The 24,707-nt window shown below is 53.6% G+C and overlaps 2 protein-coding genes across 3 annotated transcripts; both read left to right on the top strand.

Annotated features, from left to right (window-relative positions):
• The first annotated feature begins 14,380 nt into the window (after nt 1-14,380).
• LOC101827473 (histone H1.0) lies at nt 14,381-16,323 on the top strand. Its single transcript, XM_013111022.3, has one exon. It carries the CDS (start codon nt 14,576-14,578, stop codon nt 15,155-15,157), a length of 582 nt encoding a protein of 193 aa, XP_012966476.1. The 5' UTR covers nt 14,381-14,575; the 3' UTR covers nt 15,158-16,323.
• Nucleotides 16,324-16,691: 368 nt separating this feature from the next.
• Gcat (glycine C-acetyltransferase) lies at nt 16,692-24,707 on the top strand. Of its 2 annotated transcripts, XM_005066973.4 has the most exons (9): nt 16,695-16,927; nt 18,798-18,928; nt 22,035-22,136; nt 22,366-22,512; nt 22,901-23,055; nt 23,144-23,226; nt 23,402-23,573; nt 23,876-23,997; nt 24,403-24,707. In XM_005066973.4, the coding sequence occupies exons 1-9, from the start codon at nt 16,741-16,743 to the stop codon at nt 24,552-24,554; spliced, it is 1,251 nt and encodes a 416-aa protein (XP_005067030.1). In that variant the 5' UTR covers nt 16,695-16,740; the 3' UTR covers nt 24,555-24,707. The 2 variants fall into 2 exon arrangements, with proteins under 2 accessions (XP_040610103.1, XP_005067030.1); XM_040754169.1 differs by lacking the exon at nt 24,403-24,707 and having other exon boundaries at nt 16,692-16,927; nt 23,803-23,938.

Raw genomic sequence — 24,707 nt, 5'->3', positions numbered from 1 at the left:
AGGCGGCTCTTCAAGGCCAGCTCTCTTCCCAGCCTCCTGGTGCTCTGAGGCGGGGTCCTCTGTGGGGTCTGTTGTCCCAACCCACAGGACACACAACGTGGGTCTGGTGGACACCTAGGAAAAAGATGGGGGACAGGGGGACACAAGGACGGACGCCAGGACAAGAGTATGATCAAGGCGACTTTATTCATCCCAAAGGGATTTATATAGGAGAAGGGAGGAGGGGAAGGAATGGGGGGTGTGCTGTAGCTGCGATGAGCCTGGCGGAGCTAAGGTCTGGGGTGGGTCCTCTGGTAACCTAACTGCAGACTCTAACTTTATCTTTCACAATCCACCTTCTATTGTTTAAGCCTACACCCTAGATAAGCTGCAGGTCTGTTTCTGGAATTTGGCAGGTAGCATGGTGGTCCCGAGTCACATACTTTCTTTTTTTTTTTGGTTTTTTCGAGACAGGGTTTCTCTGTGGCTTTGGAGGCTGTCCTATATATATGAGTACTCTATCTGCATGTATAACTTTATGTGAGAAACAGGCACCAGATCTCATTACAGATGGTCGTGAGCCACCATGTGGTTGCTGGGAATCGAACTCAGAACCTCTGGAAGGGCAACCAGTGCTCTTAACCTCTGAGCCATCTCTCCAGCCCATTCAGGACATCTTTTCTTATGAGTATGTGAGGCAGCCGTACCTGGTTGATGGCAGGAGGTCCCTGACAGTCTGTCCTCAGCTCTTCCGTGTCTGGGTGTCCTCCTGTGCTGACCTTGGCCGCTTGTCCTTGGTCCTCAGCATCTAGCCACCAGTCTGTCCCCAGACTGTTCTCAGAAGCTTGGGTAGGGGTCCCAAGGCTGACACGGAGTGTGTCCTCCCTCCAACCCGAGCTTTAGCTCCTACTTGTCCTGGAAGTAACTTGTGGGTGAGGCCCCGAAGAGCCAGCCTCTGGTCTTGGGGCTGCCATGGCCTATGACGGAGGCTTGGAACTTGGAGGCAGGCAGCTTATCCAAGAAACCACAGCCAGCACAGACCCAGCTGGGGAGACCAGGGGAGGCTCCCTGGAGGAAGAGGTTCTGGGGCTGAGCAGGAGTTAGCCAGGCCCGGGGTTGGAAATGGACCTGCCTCTGAGCACGGCATTCAGGGTTCTGAGTCTGGAGAGATTCTCATTCCAGGAATGCACTGCCGCCACCACCGGGAGCTCAGTCTGTGAGGGACAGCAGACAGCAGCAGGGACAGTGGGGGCGTGTCCTGAGTGGGCTTCAGGACTTGGGCAACTCTGGAGTGCATAAAGCACCCTGTCTGTGGTTAGAGGTCTGGTAAAGATGGTGGAACCTGGAACACTGTTAAGCTAGTTCAGGCCCTGACCCAGGAGGAGGGCACAGAGTTGCTTCAGGTACAGCAGTTCCAGGGGCAATCGAGGGACAGGGAAGTGGGACTACGGGCCCCACGCGGTGGGGAGCAGGTGGCCTGCTATTGGACTCACCAGGGCGTAAACTCAGGTCTGTGAGGGGAAAGGAGTGTTGATAACTTAACGGCACTATTCTGATGTCCCTGTCCCTCAGTGTCCCCAGTTCCCACGCCCCCATTAATTCCCCGGAGGGTCTTGTCAAGGACCCACCTCTGCAGTGACAGGGGCTGGCCTGTCCCTCTCCATGCCTCACTGGAGCACCCAAGTCCTCCTCCCCTCTACAGAGACTTTGTGACTTGACTCTAGGGACCTACAGGGAAGGAGGACTATTGTACTTAGGCTGGCAGAAATGAAGATATTCTAGAGACACTGGTGTCTCCCAATCTGACTCTCAGACTGTTGAAACCGTGGACCCTGGAGAAATGGGGATTTCCCCAGAATCTCATGCTGAGAGGAGGAGAGGCCAGCCAGGAGGATTTCAACTCTGACATCTTGTCAGAGCAGCTTGGAGAAGGAAGGCCAGACAGTGTTTTTTTTTGTTTTGTTTTGTTTTTTTGTTTGTTTGTTTTTACGAGACAGGGTTTCTCTGTATTGTTCTGGAGGCTATCGGTCCAGCCCGGCCTCGAACTCACAGAGATCCGCCTGCCTCTGCCTCCCGAGTGCTGGGATTCAGACAGTGTTTAACAGGGTCAACATTGTATCAACACTGGGTCAGAGTTGGACAAGGCCACCCCAGGACTGCCTAAATATGCAAATCCTTGACCTTCTATGTCAATTTATCTCACTTTAGGATCCAGAAAATGAATTTACATCTCTTCCCATCATGGCCACATTAAGCAAATCGTTTTCTGTTTTCCACTATTAATTTGGCTGATTTAATTACCTTATTGAAGATGTGTGTCTGAATCTAGCCTAGGGCACGGGCTGTGACCCCCAAGTTCAATAACAGTTTTACCTCAGGAAGCAGGTCCCACTCCTCTTCCCCTGGGCACACCCACTGCTATTCTGTCTCTTTCCCCACCCAGCACAGATGCTGCGGGAGGCTGAATAATCGAGAAAGGTAAGGTCTGAGAATCAAGCACCCCTCCATCATATTCCTGTTCCTAGCTCTGCAGCCTTGGCAGGTTGTATACAGTTTCTCTGGGCCTCGATTTCCCCAACTGCACAATTGTGACCAATTTGCTAAGTGTTGTGAAGGTGACGAGAGCTAATGACAGACAGGACATCCTGAGGAGAGTGCCTGGTGCCTCATAAAACACAAGGCACACATTAGTAGTTATGGCTGAGGTAGTTGTCACTCATCACGTCGTTAGTGACTCCAGACCTGCCCTTCCGTTGGGGAGGATCCCCATGAATCACTCTTCGGGGATTCCTGCAGCTTCATTAATGTTGGGGATGACAACAACTAGGCACAAAGCCAGACGGTCCCTAATTGTGATGACTGAACAACTTGGGGTGCTCTGAGTTCACAACGCTGAAGTGACTCAAGCCCAGTGGTAAAGCTGTGAATTTGGATCTTTTGTCCAGGCCAGCATGACTGCAGCTGACCCTCTCTGGATCAGTCTCAGGATCGTAAGGGCACCCTGAAGAAAAGTGGACCGAGTATGTATGTGTTACCACACCATGACGTGTGTGCGTGCGCGCATGCACCTCTGTGCACGGGTCAGAGGACAAGTTTATGGAGTTGATTCTCTCCTCCTGCTGGGAGTTCCTGAAACTGCACTCAGGTGTCAGGCTTGTGTGGCAAGCCCTCCCAACACAATGACTTTTCAAAACAATGCTGTCCATGCTGTTTCTTCTCATGAAGTCCTGCCCTCCGTCGCCTTCGGGCTGACTTGGCACAGGAGCCCTTGTCTGCCTTCACTCCCAGCCCTCCACCCCCAACTGGCAGCTACATGCAGCTCTTACAGGGACCCGGCCATGCCCTGCCTGTCCCTACTGCTCTCCTCTCATTCACCCCCCACTCCATGCCCTCTGCGGACAGATCCCTCCCCCGAAACCTCAAGGCTCAGCCTGCCGTCTCTAGGATTCCTTCCCAGACAGAGTTACATGCCTGCTCTGATCCCCACAGCCCCTCCGCATGGCATGTTCTTTCCATGTCTTCTCCCAGACATCGAGCCCCTGGGCCAAGGAGCCAGCTCTATTCACTTTGCTAGTTAACCAGTACCTGAGGTCTCAGCTAGGCATTTGTTGATGGACTGACTGACAGACTGGAAATGAATGACTGAGCCATAACTCAGCCTCATGCCAAGCAGCAGAAGACTGTTTCTCCCCATACTCCTGCCCCCACACGGGAATCCCAGGCTAACATGAAGGACTGCAGGCTAATAGCAGTTTCTGAACATAAGAGGGCCCAGCTGTGACTGTGACTCATTTAAGTCGTCCTGGCGTCCCTTCTGGACCTAACAAGGGCTGGGTGGGTTCAGAGGCCCTGGGAGGGAGGGGTTCACTTTGATGAGCATCTGCCCCAAGCAAACTTCACACACAACATCTCTCCTAATGTTCACCATAAGCCATCCATGCCTGCAGCCTCTCATTTTACAGAGGAGGAAACCCGTGATCAGAGAGATAATAGCCATGACTCACCCAAGGACAATGAGATGCATAGTAACTATGGCTCCTGAGCCCAGCCCTGCCCTGGTTAGGTATGATCCCATTGACAGAGGCAGGCAGGCCCTGTAAGAAGCATTTCACAGCCATCACACACTCTAGTCCCTAGTATTGCCTGTGAGTGAGGCGCACACTCACCCCGTTTGCAGGAGAGGGGCCAGAACTCAGAAAATGACAAGGACTCATCTGGTCACAAGGCTGCCCACCTCACAGCACAGCTGGCCTCCAGGACTGACCAAGGTTTTCTCATGGAAGACCAGAAATCTTTTCCTCCACTTGGGAGGAGAGCATGGGGAACCTCTGGGGTACTTCTTGCTCCCAAGTTGAGTTTCCTCTCCAAAAGCTATGAAGGTTGGGGTCCCCTAGAAGAGCATGAGGGTGCACCAGGTACCATGTTACTGCTGACCCTGTCAGTGTAACTTCACCACATATATCAGGAGAGCCAGGCAGCCGTGGCACGTGCACGCATGCGCACGTGTGTGTGTGTGTGTGTGTGTGTGTGTGTGTGTGTGCGTGTGAGAGTGCAGGCACAGATGTTGCAGGGCATCATTTGGAGGTCAGAAGAGTCAGAAGACAACTTTAGGAGTTGACTTTCCTTCCACCAAGGGTCAAGGGTTCTGGGGATCAGACTCAGGTCATCAGACTTGCACTACAAGCATTTTAATCTCAACGCCCCCATCTCCAGTCTTTTCTCTGAAACACATTTTTTCTGAGTATTTTTGAACCAGACATTGGTGGCGCACGCCTTTAATCCCAGAACTCCGGAGGCAGAGGCAGGCGGATCTCTGTGAGTTCAAGGCCAGCCTGGTCTACAGAGCGAGTTCCAGGACAGGTTCCAAAACTATACAGAGGAACCCTGTCTCAAAAAAAAAAAAAAAAAAAAAAAAAGACAAAAGAAACAAAAACAAAAACCGTATATACTGAATATTTTTGAGTGGCAGTTAATTGAATCTATATATGAAGAAGGCCAACTGTATTCAGCCATTTCTCTGCTAGTCTGGAAGCCAGCAAGCCCAGGCCATCGTCCTGTCTCTACCTCTGGCAGGGGTGAGATTACAGGTGTTTGTGGTGATCCACAGCTTGTTACATGAGTTCTGGCATCTAAACCCCAGTCTTCATGATAGTGGAACCAGCCCTTAATTGCCAAACCACTAGTATTTTTCTTTTAGGGATTTTTTACAGCCTTTGATATGCTAAAGCCAACGGTCACTCATCATTCTCATTCCGGGCCTATTGTTTTCTCCCCAATTATATCTTGCCTTTCTATCACATTCATGTTCTGGATATTAAGGCTTTTCTTTTCGGTGTGTGTGTGTGAGTGTGTGTGTGTTGGTGTGTGTGTGTGTGGTGTGTGTTGGTGTGTGTGTTGGTGTGTGTGTGTGTGGTGGTGTGTGTGAGTGTGTGTGTTGGTGTGTGTGTGTGTGTGTGTGTGTGTGTGTGTGTGTGTGTGTGTGGTGGTGGTGGTGGTGATGGTGATGGTGGTGGCAGCTTAGGACGGAACTCAGAGACTTGCCTACGCTAGGCAAATGGTCTTCCATTGATTCACCTCACAGAGCTTTATTCTTTTCTCTCTCTTTCAGCCACAGCCCAGGACAGGAAGTGCTGTGAATGCTGTCTTCTGCACCCATGAACTCCCAGCAGTTGTGGGTACAAGATGGAGGCTGCCACATTCCATCATGGATAGAGGAGGGGTTCATGAGGCCCTACCCTTAGCCAGGGAGCTCTTGGTAATTAAAAGCCACTAGGAAGGGGAAGTCATTTATCTTTAATGGTGTAACCACTGGCCAGTTGTTGTATGCTCCAAAATAGCCCCACCTAAGTGCATGTCAGTAACTCTGACTCAGTTAAATGGGTCATACACACAAGAATATATATATATATATATATGTATATATATAATGTGGAACTGTCAAAGAGTAAATTAAAATATAAAAAGGAATACATGTTGGCTGTTTACAGATACTTACAATAATATAGGAGTGTATGGAGTAAAAAATAAAAGCCAGTTATGAGCCAATCCCATTCCTCAGGAAATATGACTAATAACAGAGTGTCCACACATTTATGGTTCCAAAGCAGAGTGCAATGTGGATACAGCATTGAGGCTGTTTTTTCTTTGCTTGTTTGCTTGTTTGTTTGTTTCAGGCGGGGGTCTCATACTTCTCAGGCAAGCTGGAGCTCATGATATCCCTGCTCCAGGCCTCCCTAACCCTCCTGTATCTTTCTGCAGTAATTAGTTAAAAGACCAGCATCTCTCCCTCTTGAGGTCTCTTATAGAATAGTCTGGGAATCTTGCCGGGTCCAAAGGAGGCAGGGCTACCTTGCAAGGACCAGGGTCATAACCTCCCCACTTCCTACCTGTGCACAGCCAGGCTTCTTGGAATAGGAATGAATGCAGTTTGTGGGTCTGATGTGAGTCCTAGCCCAAAACACACGTGTCATGTGTGTCACACCCCAGTGCCCAGCCTCAGGCTCTCAGTATATAGGTCACCAGTTCATACCTTGCCCACAGATTGAAGCCATCTCCTTTGAAGTCTAGGTGTCCTCGCTGCCAGCTGACCTGGGACAGGACTATCCTGACAAACCAGATGACAGCTAATCCTGTTGACCCTTACACAGGACCAGGGGCTGGGAACTCTTTTCTACTGGACTCTACAAATGTGTCCCCCTCCTCCCTGGTTATGTGAGGGACAGTTCTGAGAGATGGAGAGTCCTGGGAATCAGCCTGCTCACCTCAGGCCCTGTCTGGCCACACAAGAATAGTAGCAAGGAGCCGGGAGTTGGTGGCGCATGCCTTTAATCCCAGCACTTGGGAGGCAGAGGCAGGCGGATCTTTGTGAGTTCGAGACCAGCCTGGTCTATAACAGCTAGTTCCAGGACAGCCTCCAAAGCCACAGAGAAACCCTGTCTCGAAAAAACCAAAAAAAAAAAAAAAAAAAAAGAATAGTAGCAAGGGCTGGGTGCTGGGACTTGGTAAGTGCTTGACTGAGGGGAGTGAGCCATCTGTCACTGCGTGGACTCTGACTTCCCTAGAGCATGAAATGTGGTGTCTTAACCTGCAGCCCGAGGCGGCTCTCTCATCTATCTTCGGAGCAGCCCCTTTCCTTCCTGGGCAGAGCTTGGATCCTCGGGAGGGAGGTGTGGAAGACGGAAGGATGTTCCTGAAGGGACAGGACCTCAGCCTTTGCTTTATTGATGCTTTCCAAGGCAAATTGAGGAGTGAGTTCCTGCCTAGTCCAATTAGATCAGTTAAAACTGAGCCACTGACTGTCCCCTGCATTAGCATGACTTTGAGAGTGTGTGTTTGTCTTTCTGTCTATTGACTAAATCCACGTGGGATGACAACTGGGGAGAAGTGGGCGAAAGTTGACAAGAGTTCAGGGACTCTGCCACCACCAGAGGGTTCAGCAAGGGAAGGCTTGCCAGAGGAAGGGTCTGGAGTCAGATGCCCCCAGCCATCACATCTCTAACTGACCTATCCCAGCTTCTGCTCCTGAAAGCAGGGAGCCTTCCCCATGCCTCCCTCACCACCCCCAGCCAGCCTGATTGTGGATTTGTCCTCTAAAGTACTCTGCCCTTTGAGACCAGTCTGCTCTGCAAGAGCTAGTTCCAGGACAGCCTCCAAAGCCACAGAGAAATCCTGCCTCAAAATGCATGCACACACGCACACATGCACACACAGGCCTCCTAGCAATGCAGAAACGAAAGGTCATCTGTGACTATATAACAATTCTGAGCTAAGCCTGAAGTACATATGACCCTGTCTTTGTTGAAGTGAGGTTCTGTTTGTTTGTTTCAAGACAGGGTTTCTCTGTGTAGCCTGACTGTCATGGAACTAACTCTGTAGAACAGGCTGGCCTCGAACTCACAGAGATCCGCCTGCCACTACCTCTGGAGTGCTGGGATTAAAGGCAAGTGCCACCACCGCCCAGCTCCTTTTTCCTCGCAGGACCCTATGTTAATCTAACATACACACACACAAATGTATTACTCTATTATGTCAGGATGTTAGAAGTCTAAAAATGTGAGCTAAGATCACTGGGCCAGCTGGGGCCTGTCACTTCTGGAGGCTCCATTGGACAGGCCTCTCTGTTTCTGTCACCTTGCCCAGCTCCTCCAGCTGCCTGCCTCCAATCCCCACTTAGGTGGGAGTCTCTCTTGAGATAACCCTCTCTGGTCTCCTGCTTGAGGACCCTTGTGAGGACACCGAACCTGCCTGGGTAACACAGGGCTAAGGGACTTGCTTCCATCCTTAACTTTGCTTCCCCCCAAGAAAGAAACAGTTACAGGACGTGTGTGCGGTCCCGCTACCATCAGCATCATGAAAACAAACAGTGGCCTCTTCCTAGAGTGAAGCATAGAACAGTCTGGATTCAACTCACTGGGAAACTGTCCAAACTAAAGCCGTGTATCCCTCCCTTGCAAGGCTTCCAAAGGACCCTGGCTTTTCAGTTAATGAATGAGAACATGGCTATTTAACATTTCTGGTGTTTATTGTGTTTTTCAGCTTCTTGGGGTTTTGTTTGTTTTTTTGTTTTTTGAGACAGGGATTCTCTGGGTAGCTTTGGAACCTGTCCTGGAACTCCAAGTTGGCCTCGAACACATTTTAAACAGACTTTCCTCAAGAAGAAAAATCCAAAGGTTTTCTTCCTTGTGGGGATGTGGACTTTGTCCACTGGAAGACACACTCAAATCCAGGGGCTTATCGGAGACAACTGGGTGAGCGATCTCGTACTTCAGAACACAGATGTCCAGGACCTCCCTGCGTGCTAGGTCTGCCACTCCCTTCTGAGGGAGCCGAGGGACTCGATGAACACGTCGATGCCCGGCCAGCTTGGCCAGTTCAGCTGTGTGGCCTTGGGCAACTACTTCATCTTTCTGTGTCAGGCTTTGCCAAACCCTCCCTGGGGATGCAAGACCAACCCCAGTGAGAGCCAGTGAAGACATGGCAAGCCAGAGGGTAGCTGGAGAGTTGATCGGCCGGCCTGAGAGCACAGTAGGACTTTTCCAGTGCGGGTTCAGGCTAAGCAGCAAGGGGCAGTGCTCCTGAGACTGGAGGTCGTGTGACTGTGTCCCCTGGCATCCTTGCTGTGTCCATACTTCCCTGGAGAGCCCTCTTTGCTGGAGACCTTTGCATTTCCAGCCACTCCGGGCTTGCCTTGGGGTCTGACGGGACTCCTCCTCTGGGAGCTCGGCAGCATGTCCCTTCCCCCACAGTTCACATCCTGCCCCTGTGCAACACCTGGGAGCCGGCCAGGTCTCCCTCGCTCACCTGCCTCACAAACTTACCACTCTGTCCTCTTGTGTGATTCTGCACCCCACCCTGCTTCCCTGGACGCTGAGACAGCCAGAGATCCCTACAAACACTGCCACCATGTCACCCACTCCTCCCCTTGCACCCCGCTTCCATTTCTGCTGGGTCTCCTCAGCCCCTGCCCTTTCAGGCCCCCTATTTCTACAGCCCCCCACTTTCCCACCGTCAGGCTCTGCCCAAGCTATCCCACAAGCCTGGAGCTCCTCCCATGGTCCTAAGTAAGCCTCGCTCTGGTCCTCCAAAGCCCAGCTCCTTCTTCCTCGGAGCTGTCTTTCCCTCGGGGCCCTCCTGTCCCTCCCCTCTCCCGTCACCCTCCCCACTGCCCTGCTTCTTATCTAGGAAGGACAGATATGAGAAGAGCAGAGGCTGAACTTTGACCCTACAGAAGTTCAGAGACTCTGAGGACCCTTGTTCACAGCTTTCACCCCCTGGAGGGCAGCAGTCACAGGACAGGGGATTGTGTCCTTGCTACCCTGGTCTGACTGCCTCTTTCCCTCTGCCGCATTCTCCTTTCTCATTGGCCACTACTCCTCCCTATGCCCCGCCCACTCACCTTGGCCTTCCCTGCTCTCTTTCTTGGTATCTGAGTCAGCTTCTACCCCCCCCCACACACAGCACACACACACACACACACACACACACACACACACACACACACACACCGATCCCTCCACTGCTGTTCACTCTGTCCCTCTGGGTGCCTGCCACCACTCCCTGTCCTGCCTTTGTCTCTGCAGCAGGAGGTGGCTGTGGGTGAAGTCACATCTCTCCGGCGGGGCCCCACCTCATCTAGTAAGAGCCAGAGTCCCTCGATGCACACACCATACCCCACACTGGGTGTCCCCTTCCTCCGTCACCTCCTCACGGTGTAAGCCACCATTCCCACCGCCCTTGTTCCAGGCACTGGCCGCTTCTGCCGCTCCTGCCACACGTCCTTTGCCCTGGCTGTCCTTCTGTATGGAAGAGTCTTCCTCGTAGCAGGAACCGCTCCTTTCCTTGCCTCCTTCAAAACATTTTTTTTGTTTTTTTTTTTGTTTTGTTTTTCGAGACAGGGTTTCTCTGTATTGTTTTGAAGGCTGACCTGGAACTCGCTCTGTAGACCAGGCTGGCCTGGAGCTCACAGAGATCCGCCTGCCTCTGCCTCCCGAGTGCTGGGATTAAAGGTGTGCGCCACCAACGCCCGGCTTCCTTCAAGTATTTGCTTAGATGTTGGCTGCTTTAAAAAAAGAAAAAAAGCACACTTGCTGGGTGTTGGTGGCGAACACCAGGTCCCTTTGAGAACCTCTACTGTCTGTAATCATCACTTTCCAACATACGTAACATTTTCTTTTCTTTTTTGGAACAGGATTTATGTAGCCCAGGATGACCTCAGACTCTCCACTATCCTCCTGCCTCAGCCTCCCTTGTGCTGGGATTACAGGTGGGCACGGCTGTAGCGAATTTAATCTTTACTGTTCCTTTTCTTCCTTGTAATCCTGTTTCCCACTCCAATCTCAGGCCCACACAGGCGGGTTTGTCTTTCCTGGGCATGGCTTTGTTCTCAGTGCCTGACACACACTCGGCACGTTAGGAATCTTGATCTCAGAGTGAGCCGGGGGTCTTCCCGGGAGGCAGAGGAAAGGACAGTGGCTGGGGAGTGCAGCTCCCTTGTAGAGCCACCAAGCCTTTCGGGACTCCTGTGTGTAACTTGTAGAAGTCAGTCAAGGGCTCAGTAAGCCCCTCCCCCACGAGAGCGTCATTCCCACCCTAATTCCATTTATGGGTTTTTCCAAGCAAGGCTTCATTTCTCTGTCACACTAACCCCAGAGGCAGCAGAGCCCCCCCCTCTTTTTTTTTTTTTTTGGCCTGTGAGAAGAAGCAAGGTAGCCGGGAGACTCCACACAGAGACTCCATTTCCCAGGAAGGCTGCCACAGCGCTCTGGGGTTGTAAAGGGCACCCAGGTAGGGGGTGGGGGTGAACGGATAGCAGTGTCTGGCCGACAGAAGGCGGCACCAGAGAGCCGCCTGTGAGGGGATTGTGTGGCCAGGAGGGAGTCACCCCGCCTCCTCCCTGGCCCTGCAGTGCCAGCCTGGGGCAGCCCCTCTCATCTTGACCCTCTGGCATCTCCCAGAAAGATCCCCCTTTCCTCCCTAACTCCCCAGCAGCGGGGAGGTAGAGCTGCTAATCTCCTGCCGCAGCGGGAGATGCCCCACCCGGTCCTCATATTCTGGCAGGTAAAGATGTTAGAGCTGTAAGGGTGAATCAAAGTGTGGGGTCTGTGGGAGTTGAGCCTCACAATGCAATGCCTCTCACCTCTCCTTCCAAGCCCCAAGGCCTCTGGGTAAACGTGGGTATGAGTCACCACCCAGGCAGGGTCAAGGAACTAATGGGAAACACCTCACAAGCTGTAATGGGCTGTGAGAATAAAAAAACTTCCACACTGAGTCATTCGGTGTATATTCTAAGGCATGCATAGACCTGGGGGAGGGATGGAGAGAGCAGTACGGTATCTCAGCCTTCTCCAGAAAGTTCCTAATGGAAACCCAGAGAATTGGTTTTCAAAATAACCCAAACAAGCCTACCAGAATATGTTTTCAAATTAGGAAACTTCAGGGTCACTGACATCATCAGAACTGAAAAACCTTGAACTTTTGAACTAAGCTGGCCTTTGGCGGCAGTCCCTTCACCTGGGTATATGCCTGTGGTGAAGGCACGGGCCTTGGTTCCTCCCCTCCCCTAATTATTTGGACTAACTGTAGGCATTTCGGGCAGATTGGGATGGGGATGGGTCAGGTATCTGGCACTCGGGAGCCACAGAATACTGAGTGTTACACAGCTCAGGTGGAAAGGTATCCTGGAGCTCGGGAGCCAGGGACTACCACAGGTTGCAGTAAGCTTAGCTGCGCCTTGCCTCAGGGAAGGGCTTCCCCAGTGTATCGGCTCCGCTCCCACAGGACAGGGTCTTCCAGCTGGGGATGTTCCCCAGTGTAGCAGTTTTGCTCCGTAGGAGGTTTCTTGGCGAAGTTGCTACAGTTCAGCTCTAACTCTGCTCTGCCAAGGGAAGTCAAGTGTTACAGCCCTGCTCGCTCTGCTCTGCTCTGCTCTGCCCAGGGTCACATTTGCTCCGTCGCCACCACAAAAGAAGATCTTCACCCAAAGGTCACCCAAGGGGTTTATTGGGAGGGAAGGATCCAGGAGAGTGGCTGCCCTCTGCCAGAGTGACAGAAGACAGCCAAGTAGCGCGAACAGACGCAAGCTGACCAGACACGGGGTTTATATAGGGCTTCCAGGCTGGGGATTGGTCAGATTTTAGTGCTGAGCTCAGATTGGCTAGAGCTCTGCTCAGGGATTGGTTAGTTTTCTGCACAGGTTAGGGTCAGATTTGGCTCTGGTTTCAGGGCCAAAGTGTGTTTCTTTCTCTGGTCCTTTTTAGCCTTTTGGCTCCAATTTTAGGGCCAGGGTGCATTTGTTTCACTGACTCTGATTCCAGGGACAAAGTGTGTTCCTCTGGCACTGGTTTCAGGGTCAGGGCACATTTCTTTGGTTCTGGTTGCAGGGCCAAAGTGTGTTTCTTTGGCTCTGCTCAGGGTGTGTTTCTTTGACTGGCCCCTTTTCCCTACACCAACCTGTGGTGTTGAGGTGGGGGGAGGCTTATTATCTTGCCCTAGCCATCCTGGCATTTGGAGGAGGTAGACTGCAGACAAGAGGTTCCAGGCTCCCTGGGAATGTCTTCAGCTTATCTCTAAAGTCCCTAGGAGCCTAGGCCTCCCAACAGCCCCAGGTCGCACTACAGACGGCGGAGCCCCTTGCTCACTTCATGGATTTGTGCCGAGCCGGGCTGGAAAGGTAGACACATTTTATAACAAGGGCATGGCGTCTTCCCAGCAAAAGGGCTGTGGTCCCGACCCCGGCTCCCCGAAGGACTGCAGACCTAAGTCCCGACCAGAGAAAGGAGGACTCGCTCCAAAGCACACAGAGCCTCTGCTCATCTCAGCGGCCCAGAGGACAGTCTCTGGTCAGCGCCAACGATGTGTGCTGCACCCCATCAGGCACACCCTAACTTTCCAGAGGCCAGTGGGAGAGGGAGCTTCACCCCCCAGGGTGGGCCTCGCGGTCCTGCTACGCACACCCCCAAAACTAGGAAACTCCCAAGCTATGAAGGCATGTAAATGAACTCTTAGGTTCGGATGTATGGGAGATGTGGGGGGCGCCTTTGAGGAGAGCAGGGCACCCAGGAAGCCAGTCCCCATCTCCCAGGGGTCCCAGGAAGCTTTGGGGGCTCGGGTTCAAGCAGGAATCCCCACGCAGCGAACTGGGGGCGCGTCGAAGGGAGAGGAGACTCAAGAGGGGGAAGGGACAAAGTTTGAAGCGTCCCTTCCAACTCTTCCAGGGAAAGTTTCCTTGAAGGCCCCGGGGACAGAGAAGGCTTAGGGGTGCTGGGGGGCCTGCGGCCGGGTGACCCCCAAGAGGTGGCCGGACCCCGGGGAGACGACCCCTCCCCCCTTGTCCCGACTCGGCCCGGCTGGGAGTCGCCCAGCTCGGGGCGGCGTGTGTTAGTTGGGGCCGCTTCTGCCCTGTTCCGCCAGGCTGGGGGACCCCGCAGCGGGCCGGGAGTGGGAACTCTGGTAGTCCCAGGGGTGAGCTTTCCTACGGGGGGTCTCAAGCCCGGGGGCTCCCGGGCCCCGCAGAGCCAGCCCCCCGCAAAGGGGAAATGTGCCGGCGCCTCAGCGCTCCTCGGCGCAGTTTGGGGCTCGTGGCGGGCGCGGGGGACAGCGGCCGGGGCGCCTGGGTCCCCAGCGGGGAAGCCTAGGGAGCCGGGCAGGGACCCCGAGAGACAGCGGGCAGCGGGAGGGCCTGGAGCGCCGGGAAAGGTCGGGTTTGCTCGGCGGAAGAAACACAGATGGCGGCGGCGCGGCGCCATTCCGGGCCGGGAGCAGGCAGCCAGCAGCCCAGTCCTCACCGCGGTCCGCCCGCCGCCGCTAAATACCCGGATGCGCCGCCCGAGCGCCAGACGCAGAGCTGGGAAAAGGGAGGCCGAGGAGGCGGAGGCAGCGCCGGGCGCCGGACGAGCGGCAGAGCGGTGGGGGCTGGGCCGCGCAGAGCAGCCCGCGAGCCCGCAGGCGACCCGCGCCGGGGAGGACAGGGGCCGTGCGTCGCCCGCGTCTGGCCTGCTAGGCGAGCGGGAGAGCAGACCCCGGCTCGGGTCGCGCCCAGCCAACCGCGAGGGCTGGCCCTTCGGAAGGCTCTTTCAACAGCAGGCGCAGGCCGGCCACCATGACCGAGAACTCCACGTCCGCCCCTGCGGCGAAGCCCAAACGGGCCAAGGCCTCCAAGAAGTCCACTGACCATCCCAAGTATTCCGATATGATCGTGGCTGCCATCCAGGCAGAGAAGAACCGCGCCGGCTCCTCGCGCCAGTCCATCCAAAAGTATATCAAGAGCCACTACAAGGTGGGTGAGAACGCCGACTCCCAGATCAAGTTGTCCATCAAGCGCCTGGTGACCACCGGGGTTCTCAAGCAAACCAAAGGGGTGGGCGCCTCGGGCTCTTTCAGGCTGGCCAAGGGCGATGAGCCCAAGAGGTCGGTGGCTTTCAAGAAGACCAAGAAGGAAGTCAAGAAAGTGGCCGCTCCAAAGAAGGCAGCCAAGCCCAAGAAGGCTGCCGCCAAAGCCCCGAGCAAGAAACCCAAAGCCACCCCTGTCAAGAAGGCCAAGAAGCCGGCTGCCACGCCCAAGAAAGCCAAAAAGCCCAAGACTGTCAAAGCCAAGCCAGTCAAGACAACCAAACCCAAGAAGGCCAAACCCGTGAAGCCCAAAGCCAAGTCCAGTGCCAAGAGGGCCAGCAAGAAGAAGTGACAACGACGGCTTTGCTTGTGACACTCCTCCCTCCCTCCTGTTCTCTGTAAATACATTTCTCTCTTGATCCCTTCTGCAGCCCTTTGCCCATTCTATCCTGACTTTACAAAAAGGACAGTTCGGATTCCTCAGACAGACATTGGAACGATTCCCCTTTCCTTAGCCCATTGTGCAAGGACAGCCACAGACCTCATCTTTGAAATGATGAAGATGTACTCTTTTTTTTTCCCCCTGTTTTGATATTTAACCTTATGGGGTTAGGGTGGGGGTGGGTGTTTCGTTGGGAGGTTTGTTTACTGTGAAGGCAAATGGAACTGGCAAAGTTCTGGCTAGATGAGGGGACCTAGGAACTGAAGTTTGTCTTTTTAAGGCTTTAAGCTGCTCATCCATCCCTTGTGAGAGCTTCGGGACCTTTGGTGCAAAGCAGAGGGTGACCCCCCAGGGAGGGGGGAAATATCCCTGGGCTGCCCTGAGCAGTGGTGAGCCGCTGGGGACCTGGGTTTTCTTGTCACATAACCCATTGTCTACAGGGGAAAAGGGGTCCAGGTGACAGCTGGTTGGAGAAACCCTTGCTTCTCACAGTCAGGGTGTAGCCATTGAGGAGGGAGGGGGGTCTTTTCAGCAGTCTCTTGTTAAATGGGAGTGGACATAGGGGGAGGGTGGGGGAGTCAGCCAAGTGCCTCCGTGTGCCTGTGGAAACTTGGGTTTTTTTCCACACGATTGAAGATTTGTGTCCTAGGAGGACTTTGTTCTTTTCTTTTTCCTTCCTGTACGAGATGTGGCTTTGCTTGGTGCGGCTTCGGTTTTACCAGCTGCCACGTAAAACTCCAACTGCTTTTACTGTTTGAACCTTTCCTAAGTAGCCCAGGAGGGGGAGAGGCAGGGAGTGCACTGTAAGACACAGTTGATTTGAATTTGCTAGGTAGCTTTAGAGAGCCAGGATTGTGTGCATGTGTGTATATGTATATATCCATATCTAAGACTAGTACTTAGTCTCACTTCGGGAGCTGGGAGAAAAAACCTGTACAGTTGTCTTTCCCTTATTTTAATAAAATAGGAAACTCGCGCCCCTTTCCCCTTTTTAAACAAGTGTTATAATTGCCGGAAAAAAGTTGCTGTGGTTGTCATTTTAAAGTTTAAAATAATAAAACTGGAAAAAAATCTGAGTGGTGCGTTTTCCTCAACCGGAGGAGAGTAGCAATCGGATGGGTAATGTGGGGGAGAGCTGGCGCCACGTTAGCGCCGGGAAAAAGCGAAGCTTTGGGGAGAGACTAGAACCCTGGACCGGCAGGAGGCGGTCGGCGAGGCACGGTGGCGGGTCCTCGGGAGAGGCGGGTGTGTGGGGAGGGGATGCCCTGAAGTCGCTTCCCCAGCGCGGACCTCCCGGGGTTTGACTTACAAATCAATCCACTTTCGTCGCCTGTAGGTGGCGTCAGGCTCCGCCTGCGGGCAGGACCGCCTCACCAGCCCCTTAAAGAAAGCTCCCATTGCTCCAATTGGCTGTCGGGGCCCTGCCCACGCCACGTGACAGGGCGAGCTAGGCGGCTGGCTGGCAGGCGCATTCATTCCGTCCCGTGGGCGCGATGTGGGTCAGCAGCGTGTGGCGCGCGAAGTTGTCACCCGGCCGCCGCGCGCACTCAGCGTTGGCGCAGCTGCGCGGCATCGTAGAGGGCGAGCTGGAAGGGATCCGCGGGGCTGGCACCTGGAGGAGTGAGCGAGTGATCACGTCCCGCCAGGGACCGTGCATCCGCGTGGATGGTATCCCCGGAGGTAACTTCCCCTGCTGGGGGGTCATCGTATCTGGCCAGGTGGCCAAGAGCCCTTCCAGGACTTGCATGCAATGGAGGCCCTAGGGTGGATGCGGGGGAGGCACATGCATGCATAGTCTCCTTCCAGACTCTCAGGCACACTATGGCGTCCTAGAGTAAACTCCACCTGTTTAAACCTGTTTCGACGGAGGGAGGTGATTTGCCTGTCAGCACCTTTTGGGCCCCGGGGGTTGGGGGGTTGTGCTGCAAAGAGACCCAACCTTGTGAGAAAAAGAGAGCGCTATCCAGCTGCACTGGTCTCCTACGCCCTGCTTCCAGAAAGAGTGATTAGACAAAAACCCTCATTCATTCACTGAGCCCAATGTGTAAAGGTTACCAGTTCCTAAGTCTTTATTCCTGATGAAATATGCATGAGAGACAAGTTCCTTTTTTTTTCCGTCTTAGTTTTTCGAGACAGGATTTCTCTGTGGATCCCTGGTTGTCCTGGGATCCACTCTGTAAATCAGGCTGGCCGTGAGCGCCTGCCTCTGCCTCCCCAGTGCAGGGATTACAGGCTTGTGTCACCACTTTGGGGCTAGAGAGACCAATTCTCATTGAAAGGAAGCACGCCTTTAAGCCTACCACTCAGGAGGCAGAGGCAGGCGGATCTTTGCGAGTTCGTGGCCAGCCTGATCTACAGAGCTATAGGGATCCAGGGCATCCAGGGCTACACAGAGAAATCCTGTCTCAAAAACCCAAAGCAAACAAATAAATAAAAATAAATCAGAGAGAAAGGAAGAAGGTGAAATGCAAGCAGATTTCCCCAGAAATCTGGGGAAACACTGGCTAGCTCCAGTGTCACAGGATATTGGAATGGAAGGTCAGCTTCCACCAGAGAGGTTAAAGTTTAAGCAAGTAAGAGGGTTAGGTCTGCAGAAGTACCTGTGTCTGCCTGTCTTCTCCTAAAGAGGACTAGAGAGTGACGAAACTGCTTTCCCCACGTGACTTCAGAGAGAGAGAGACAACAGGCTAGGGTGTGATTCAGGGGCACAGTGCTTGCCCAGCACACCTAGGGCTGTGAGTTCAGGTCCCAGCACTCACACACCACAAGCAAAGATGAGACATTTAGATAACCAAGTTCTTAGACTCTTTGTGCTGGCCCCAGGTCATGAGCTGTCCCTTCCTCAGGCCGAAATTCCCTGGGGCCAACTGTATTAACTTTTTTTTTTTTCCAGACAGGGTTTCTCTGTATTGTTTTGGAGGCTGTCCTGGAACTCTCTCTGTAGACCAGGCTGACCTCAAACTCACAGAGATCCGCCTGCCTCTGCCTCCTGAGTGCTGGGATTAAAGGCGTGCACCACCACCGCCAGGCCTGTATTAACTTTTTAAGATTGAAAACTGAGGTCTCAGAGACACCCCTCTGGAGATGCAACTCCTGGGCAGCAGATGAGTGAGCATTGGCAGCCTCTTTCACAATCAAGAAAAGCAAAACCAAGATGATGATGGTTTGACCCTGTGAGGAAGGTCTGGGACCCTCTCAGATGGGATGTTATTCATAGCCAGGTTTGAAACATTACATCCTTCAGCCGGGCGAGTTCCAGGACAGCCTCCAAAACAATACAGAGAAACCCTGTCTCGAAAAACCAAAAAAAAAAAAACCATTACATCCTTCAAGGCAGAGAGGGACAAACTTCTCCTCACCCTCCTGCACTGTGGCAGTGGATTCAAAGCCTCTGGCTTCTCCCCAGAATGGGTCATGTGTGCAGCTGTCTGCCTCTCAAGGGCAAATCCAAGTTGACTTCCCGCTGGCCCCAGTCCCGGGCCTGACACTGTGGTCCTTGCAGGCCCTTCTTTGCTCTCCTGAACTGTATTGTTGGTCTTCTCCACTTCAGGAATCCTCAACTTCTGTGCCAATAACTACTTGGGCCTGAGCAGCCACCCTGAGGTGATCCAGGCAGGCCTGCAGGCTCTGGAGGAGTTTGGAGCTGGCCTCAGCTCTACTCGCTTCATCTGTGGCACCCAGGTACAGCAGGTGTTGAGCGGCCCTGGCCCCAGCTGTCTGCTTCCAGTCAACAGGGCTGGTTCAGCCAGCACGGCTAATCCCAGGGCGCATGGGGCCCACTGCAAGCCCGGGGCATGGAGCAGTGGCCGGGGCCCACTGTAAGCCCGGGGCACGGGGCAGTGGCTGGGGCAGGGGGCATGGGGCCCACTGCAAGGCCGGGGCACAGGGCAGTGGCCGGGGCATGGGGCCCACTGCAAGCCCGGGGCACGGGGCCCACTGCAAGGCCGGGGCACAGGGCAGTGGCCGGGGCATGGGGCCCACTGCAAGCCCGGGGCACGGGGCAGTGGCCGGGGCACGGAGCCCAGGGCCCACTGCAAGGCCGGGGCAGGCCTCTTCTGAGAAGCCCGGAACCAGGAACTTGACCTCTGAGCTCCTGATTCTCACCTGTAGGCCAGAACACCTGCCATTCTGCAGGAAAGGGGCAGAAGGCAGCGCTGGAGATGTGGAGGGTTTAGAGGTATCTGGTTTGACACAGTCTCCAGGATGCCATGCACACGCTGTGCCACTAAGGCAGTGTCTTAGCCTCCCTATTTTGCTCTTTGTTTTAAGACAGGGTCTCAATATGTAGTTCTAGTGGGCCTGGAACTCCCCATGTAGACCAGGCTGGCCTCAAATCACATGGATCCACCTGCCTCTTCCTCCCATTGCTTTTAGATTAAAAGCATGTACCACCCTGCCTGGCCTTCCTCTGCCTCTTCATCAGTACATTACATTATAATACTTGGTAGACTTGCTACAGGTGGCAGTTAATACATTTAAAGCTGCTTTAGAATGGTCTCCGGTCCACAGTATAAATATTAGCTCATATTAAAATTTATGATAATATTAGATATGAGTAGTAACTGATTTGTAAATGATATAAAATAAGTTAACATAAACATGAGGCTGATGGCAGGTCTCAAGAAGTCTTCTCCCACCACTGGGTATGGACTGCCGTTCTCTAGAGTGCTTTTCCTCCCTAATGCCCACTCCTACCCACATTAAACCCATTCAAGTTTAATAAACCCAGCAAAGCTAGCCGTTGGTGGCACACGCCTTTAATCCCAGCACTCGGGAGGCAGAGGCAGGCGGATCTCTGTAAATTCGTGACCAGCCTGGACTACCAAGCGAGTTCCAGGACAGCCTCCAAAGCCACAGAGAAACCCTGTCTCGAAAAACCAAAAAATAAATATAAATAAATAAATAAACCCAGCAAGATGGCGCTGCAGGTAAACGCACCAGCTGTGTCAGCCTGACAACCTGAGTTCCATCCCCAGAAGTCACAGTCAAAGAGAGAACTGATGCCCAAAAGCTGCCCTCTGACCTCCACACATGTGCACACCCAGACACATTTTTTTTTTTTTTTTGGTTTTTCGAGACAGGGTTTCTCTGTGGCTTTGGAGGCTGTCCTGGAACTCACTTGGTAGTCCAGGCTGGTCTCGAACTCACAGAGATCCGCCTGCCTCTGTCTCCCGAGTGCTGGGATTAAAGGCGTGCGCCACCAATGCCCGGCCCCACATATTTTTTTTTAAAGAGCAAAAAGCTAGCCATGCAGAGGTATCTTTAATTCCAGCCCTCAGAATGCAGAGTTGGAGTCCAGCTAGCTCTATAGAATGAGTTCCAGGATGGCCAGAGCTATGAGAAACCTAGTCTCAAAAACAAAAACAATCAAAAGCAAAGAGTTAATTTTTAAAATGGTAATCTTTTTCTCTTAATAAACTCCCACCTTTGCTTCAAAACCAAAACTTACATAGTGCCTGCTGTGTTCCAGGTACCTCTAAGAACACCACAGCTGCCAGGCGTTGGTGGCGCTCACCTTTGATCCCAGCACTCAGGAGCAGAGGCAGGTAGATCTCTGTGAGTTTGAGGCTAGCCTAATTTACAGAGCAAGCTCCAGAATGAGCTCCAAAGCTACACAGAGAAATCCTGTCATGAAAAACCAAAAAGGGGGGAAAATACATCGATCAATCCATTAATTCCCTTAACAGTCCCAAGCAATCAGTGCTGTTCTTATCCATTTATCCATGTTATTGACACTGGGTCACCAAAGCCAAAAGAGACTAATTAATTATCCAAAGCACAAACTTTATAGTGGGACTGGAACCCAAGTACATTATGTAAGGGTCCACACTCCTAGGCCAAGCGTGCTGCCACACGCTGAAGAGAGGCAGGCAGATCTTTCTGGGTTAGAGTTCCAGGCTAGGCTAGCCAGGGCCATGAGGTCTCATCTCGGTCAGCACTTTTGAAAGAGTCCATGTTTCTCAGTGACCTCATTGAAAGTGAGAGCGAATGAACACAGGCAAGAACCCCCCGCCTCTGGTTTTTGTTTCCATTCGTTTTTGATTTGTTTCTAGACAGGGTTTCTCTGTGGAGCCCTGGCTGTCCTGAAACTTGCTCTGTAGACCAGGCTGGCCTCAAACTCAGAGATCTGCCTGCCTCTGTATCCTGAGTGCTGGGATCAGAGCATATGTTTTCTTTTCTTTCCTTTCATTCTTTCTTTTCCCTCCTTCCTTTATTTGTTTCTTTTTGTTGTTGTTGTTTTGTTTCTTTGTGTAGCCTCAGCTATCCTGGCTATATGATCAGGCTGGCCTCAAACTCATAGAGATCCACCTGCCTCTGCCTCCTGAGTGTTGGGATCAAAGGCGTGCGCCACCACTGCCTGGCTTACACTCGGTTTTCATGTATTTACTTTCTAATAAAACTCCTGAGTCAGACCAAACAGCTCCCAAATCTAAGACTTACAGCCCCAAATAAACATAGCCTTACTTAATGTGATCCTCTTTGCTGTGGAGAAAAAGACAGTCTGATGTGAAGACATATCTTCTGACCCCAGCATCACTCAGAATCCAAACTCTAGACAGACCCCCCGGGACACAAAGGTCCACCGAGGACCCGAGACCTTCCAGGCCTCGTCCTCCACAGCGGGAGCAGCTGCTGCAGTCCAAGGCTCCAGGAGTCACCCGTGTGGTGCCAAAGGAAGGGTGTGGCCGAGGCCCCAGGCCTTCTGCACTGGGTCTGCTAGTGGTCCTCTAGGACTCGCCCCACAAAGCCCACAGGCACTCACCGTCAACCTGCCCGTATCCTTTAGAGCATCCACAAGAATCTAGAAGCCAAGATAGCCCGTTTCCACCAGCGTGAGGATGCCATCCTCTACCCCAGCTGCTTCGATGCCAATGCCGGCCTATTTGAGGTACGTAGAGGCTGTGGATGACTCGGAGGCGGGCAGCTGGGGGAGCATGACAGAGTGTCGGTGCCACAGAGCAGCCGATGTAAACTAGAGGGCAGGGGGGAGGGGCCTGGTGCTGACCTGAAGTTTTCATCTGGCCCTAGGCACCCGGGTAGAGGTAGAGTTTTGCCTTGGGGGAGGTTAATGGGGAAGGGGAACTCCTGGGTGGCTATACAGGAGCTCCTCCCCACAGGCTCTGCTGACACCTGAGGATGCAGTCCTGTCAGACGAGCTGAACCATGCCTCCATCATTGACGGCATCCGGCTGTGCAAGGCCCACAAGTACCGTTACCGCCACCTGGACATGGCCGACCTGGAAGCCAAGCTGAAGGAGGCCCAGGTGGGTGGAGGCCCTGGGCTCCGGAGAAAGGCCCAACTCCCCTGCTCAAGGAAATTAGGCGTGAGGGGCTCCCTTTTCACAAATAGCCGGAAGGGCTGAAGGAGCCCTTTGGACCTCATCATCCCTTGTGCCAAGACTATAGCTCCACATGGCCTGAGGTCAGCAAGACCTGAGCAGCAGGTGTGAGGATATGACTAGGACCTGGCCCCGCTCCAGCCTGCCCTCTGGAGGTCTGGGTCAGGTTGGGGAGGTCTGAGCCCCTTATCAGGGCCAGGGCTCGTTGGCTGAGCTTGGAGGAGATGGATTAGCTCAGGGTACAGCCCCAAGGCAGTGGAAGAGTGGGTGGCTTGGTCCTGCTACTTATCCCCTGCTCTCTTCTGTCCCGCAGAAGCACCGACTGCGCCTGGTGGCCACAGATGGGGCCTTCTCCATGGATGGTGACATTGCTCCTCTACAAGAGATCTGCAGCCTCGCTGCCCGCTACGGTGCCCTGGTCTTTGTGGATGAATGCCATGCCACTGGCTTTCTTGGGCCCACCGGACGGTGGGAGCATTTGAGGCCTGGGTGGGGGCTTCTGAAGGTGGGTGGGAAGTCAGGAGGCCAGTGGCAGCAGTGGTTGCTTCCTCTGCAGGGGCACAGATGAGCTGCTAGGGGTGACGGACCAGGTCACCATCATCAACTCCACTCTGGGGAAGGCGCTGGGCGGAGCATCAGGTGCCTACGGAACCCTGTCTGTGGGGTCTCCTTCCCCGCAGGCAGGGCCTGCCTTGTATGGGGTAGGGAAGGGGGGGAGGGGACATGGAGGGGAGGGCAGTATGGACTATAGGAGGGGTTGGGGGCAGTTCCTGGCGCCTGACTAGCTCCTCTTCACATTGTCCTCTGTCTTCAGGGGGCTATACCACCGGGCCTGAGCCTCTGATAGCCCTGCTTCGACAGCGTTCTCGGCCCTACCTCTTCTCCAACAGTCTGCCCCCTGCTGTTGTTGGCTGTGCTTCTAAGGCCCTGGACCTGCTCATGGAGGACAATGCCATCATCCAGTCTATAGCTGCCAAGACCAGGCGGTATGGCGCCAGGGGCTGGAGCGGGTGGGGGAGGAGGCGGCAGCTGCAGGCCTGTCTTCCTCTTCTTGCGTGCACCCCTCTTTTCCTTCGCCGTCATCACGGCGTCCGCCTCCTGTCCCCTGTGCCCTTCTTGTCATCCTTTCCCACCTCCCCTTGTGCCTGCTTCTGTCTGCCCCGCCTGCGCCTCACCTGCCCTTTGGTCCGTACTTCTGTCTTCCCTTCCTCTCAGACATGGGCACAGACCCTGGGCCTCTTCCTCTGGCTTCACTTCAGCTACCCGTGACATTCAGCTGTGTCCTCAGGTTCCGCAGTAAGATGGAAGCTGCTGGCTTCACTGTCTCAGGAGCCGATCACCCCATCTGCCCTGTTATGTTGGGCGATGCCCGGTTGTCTTCTCAAATGGCAGATGACATGTTAAAGAAAGGTAAGAGGACCGGGCGTTGGTGGTGCACGCCTTTAATCCCAGCACTTGGGAGGCAGAGGCAGGCGGATCTCTGTAAGTTCGAGACCAGCCTGGACTACCAAGCGAGTTCCAGGACAGCCTCCAAAGCCACAGAGAAACCCTGTCTCGAAAAACCAAAAAAAAAAAGAAAGGTAAGAGGACCAGGGGCAGTGTCCCCAGAGAAGAGAATACCTATAGACTGCAGAGCCTCCCCAGGCCTGGGGGTCAGCCGTCTATCCAAACGTGACAACCCCAGACTACGAGGTAGCACCGTGTCTGAGTTCAGCAGCTCTCTCATTCTCTGTGGGTGGGCCTTGGGACAGCAGGCCCTTACGTGTCATGGCCCCGAAGCCTATCTACCTCTGTGTGCCTTTGGTGTCTTCTCAGGCATCTTTGTCATCGGATTCAGTTACCCTGTGGTCCCTAAGGGCAAGGCTCGGATCCGGGTGCAGATCTCGGCGGTACACAGTGAAGAGGACATCGATCGCTGTGTGGAGGCCTTCGTGGAGGTGGGGCGGCTGCATGGAGCTCTACCCTAAGCTCTGGGGAGGGGCCAGCAGAGCCAAAGTCCCTCTACTGCCATAGTGACAAAGGGGTCCTAGAGGCTCTGACCCAACCCAGACTTCTCCAGCCTGGTTGAAAATGGGGTGTACTTGTGGTTGGAGAGACAACAATGTGAAAATTGGTCATGA

This window comes from Mesocricetus auratus, unplaced genomic scaffold, assembly GCF_017639785.1.
Source record: "Mesocricetus auratus isolate SY011 unplaced genomic scaffold, BCM_Maur_2.0 Super-Scaffold_100010, whole genome shotgun sequence".
Taxonomy (NCBI): Eukaryota; Metazoa; Chordata; class Mammalia; order Rodentia; family Cricetidae; genus Mesocricetus; species Mesocricetus auratus.
Note: the sequence above shows the minus strand (reverse complement) of the source record. Positions and strands in the feature narration are given on the sequence as shown.

Bases quoted from the DNA above. Each gene is read 5' to 3' on its own strand.
- LOC101827473 (XM_013111022.3), top strand. From the start codon at position 14,576: ATGACCGAGAACTCCACGTCCGCCCCTGCGGCGAAGCCCAAACGGGCC.
- Gcat (XM_005066973.4), top strand. From the start codon at position 16,741: ATGTGGGTCAGCAGCGTGTGGCGCGCGAAGTTGTCACCCGGCCGCCGC. The intron at 16,928-18,797 runs GTAACTTCCCCT...TCTCCACTTCAG, and splicing joins CGTGGATGGTATCCCCGGAG to GAATCCTCAACTTCTGTGCC. The intron at 23,227-23,401 runs GTGCCTACGGAA...CTCTGTCTTCAG, and splicing joins GGCGCTGGGCGGAGCATCAG to GGGGCTATACCACCGGGCCT.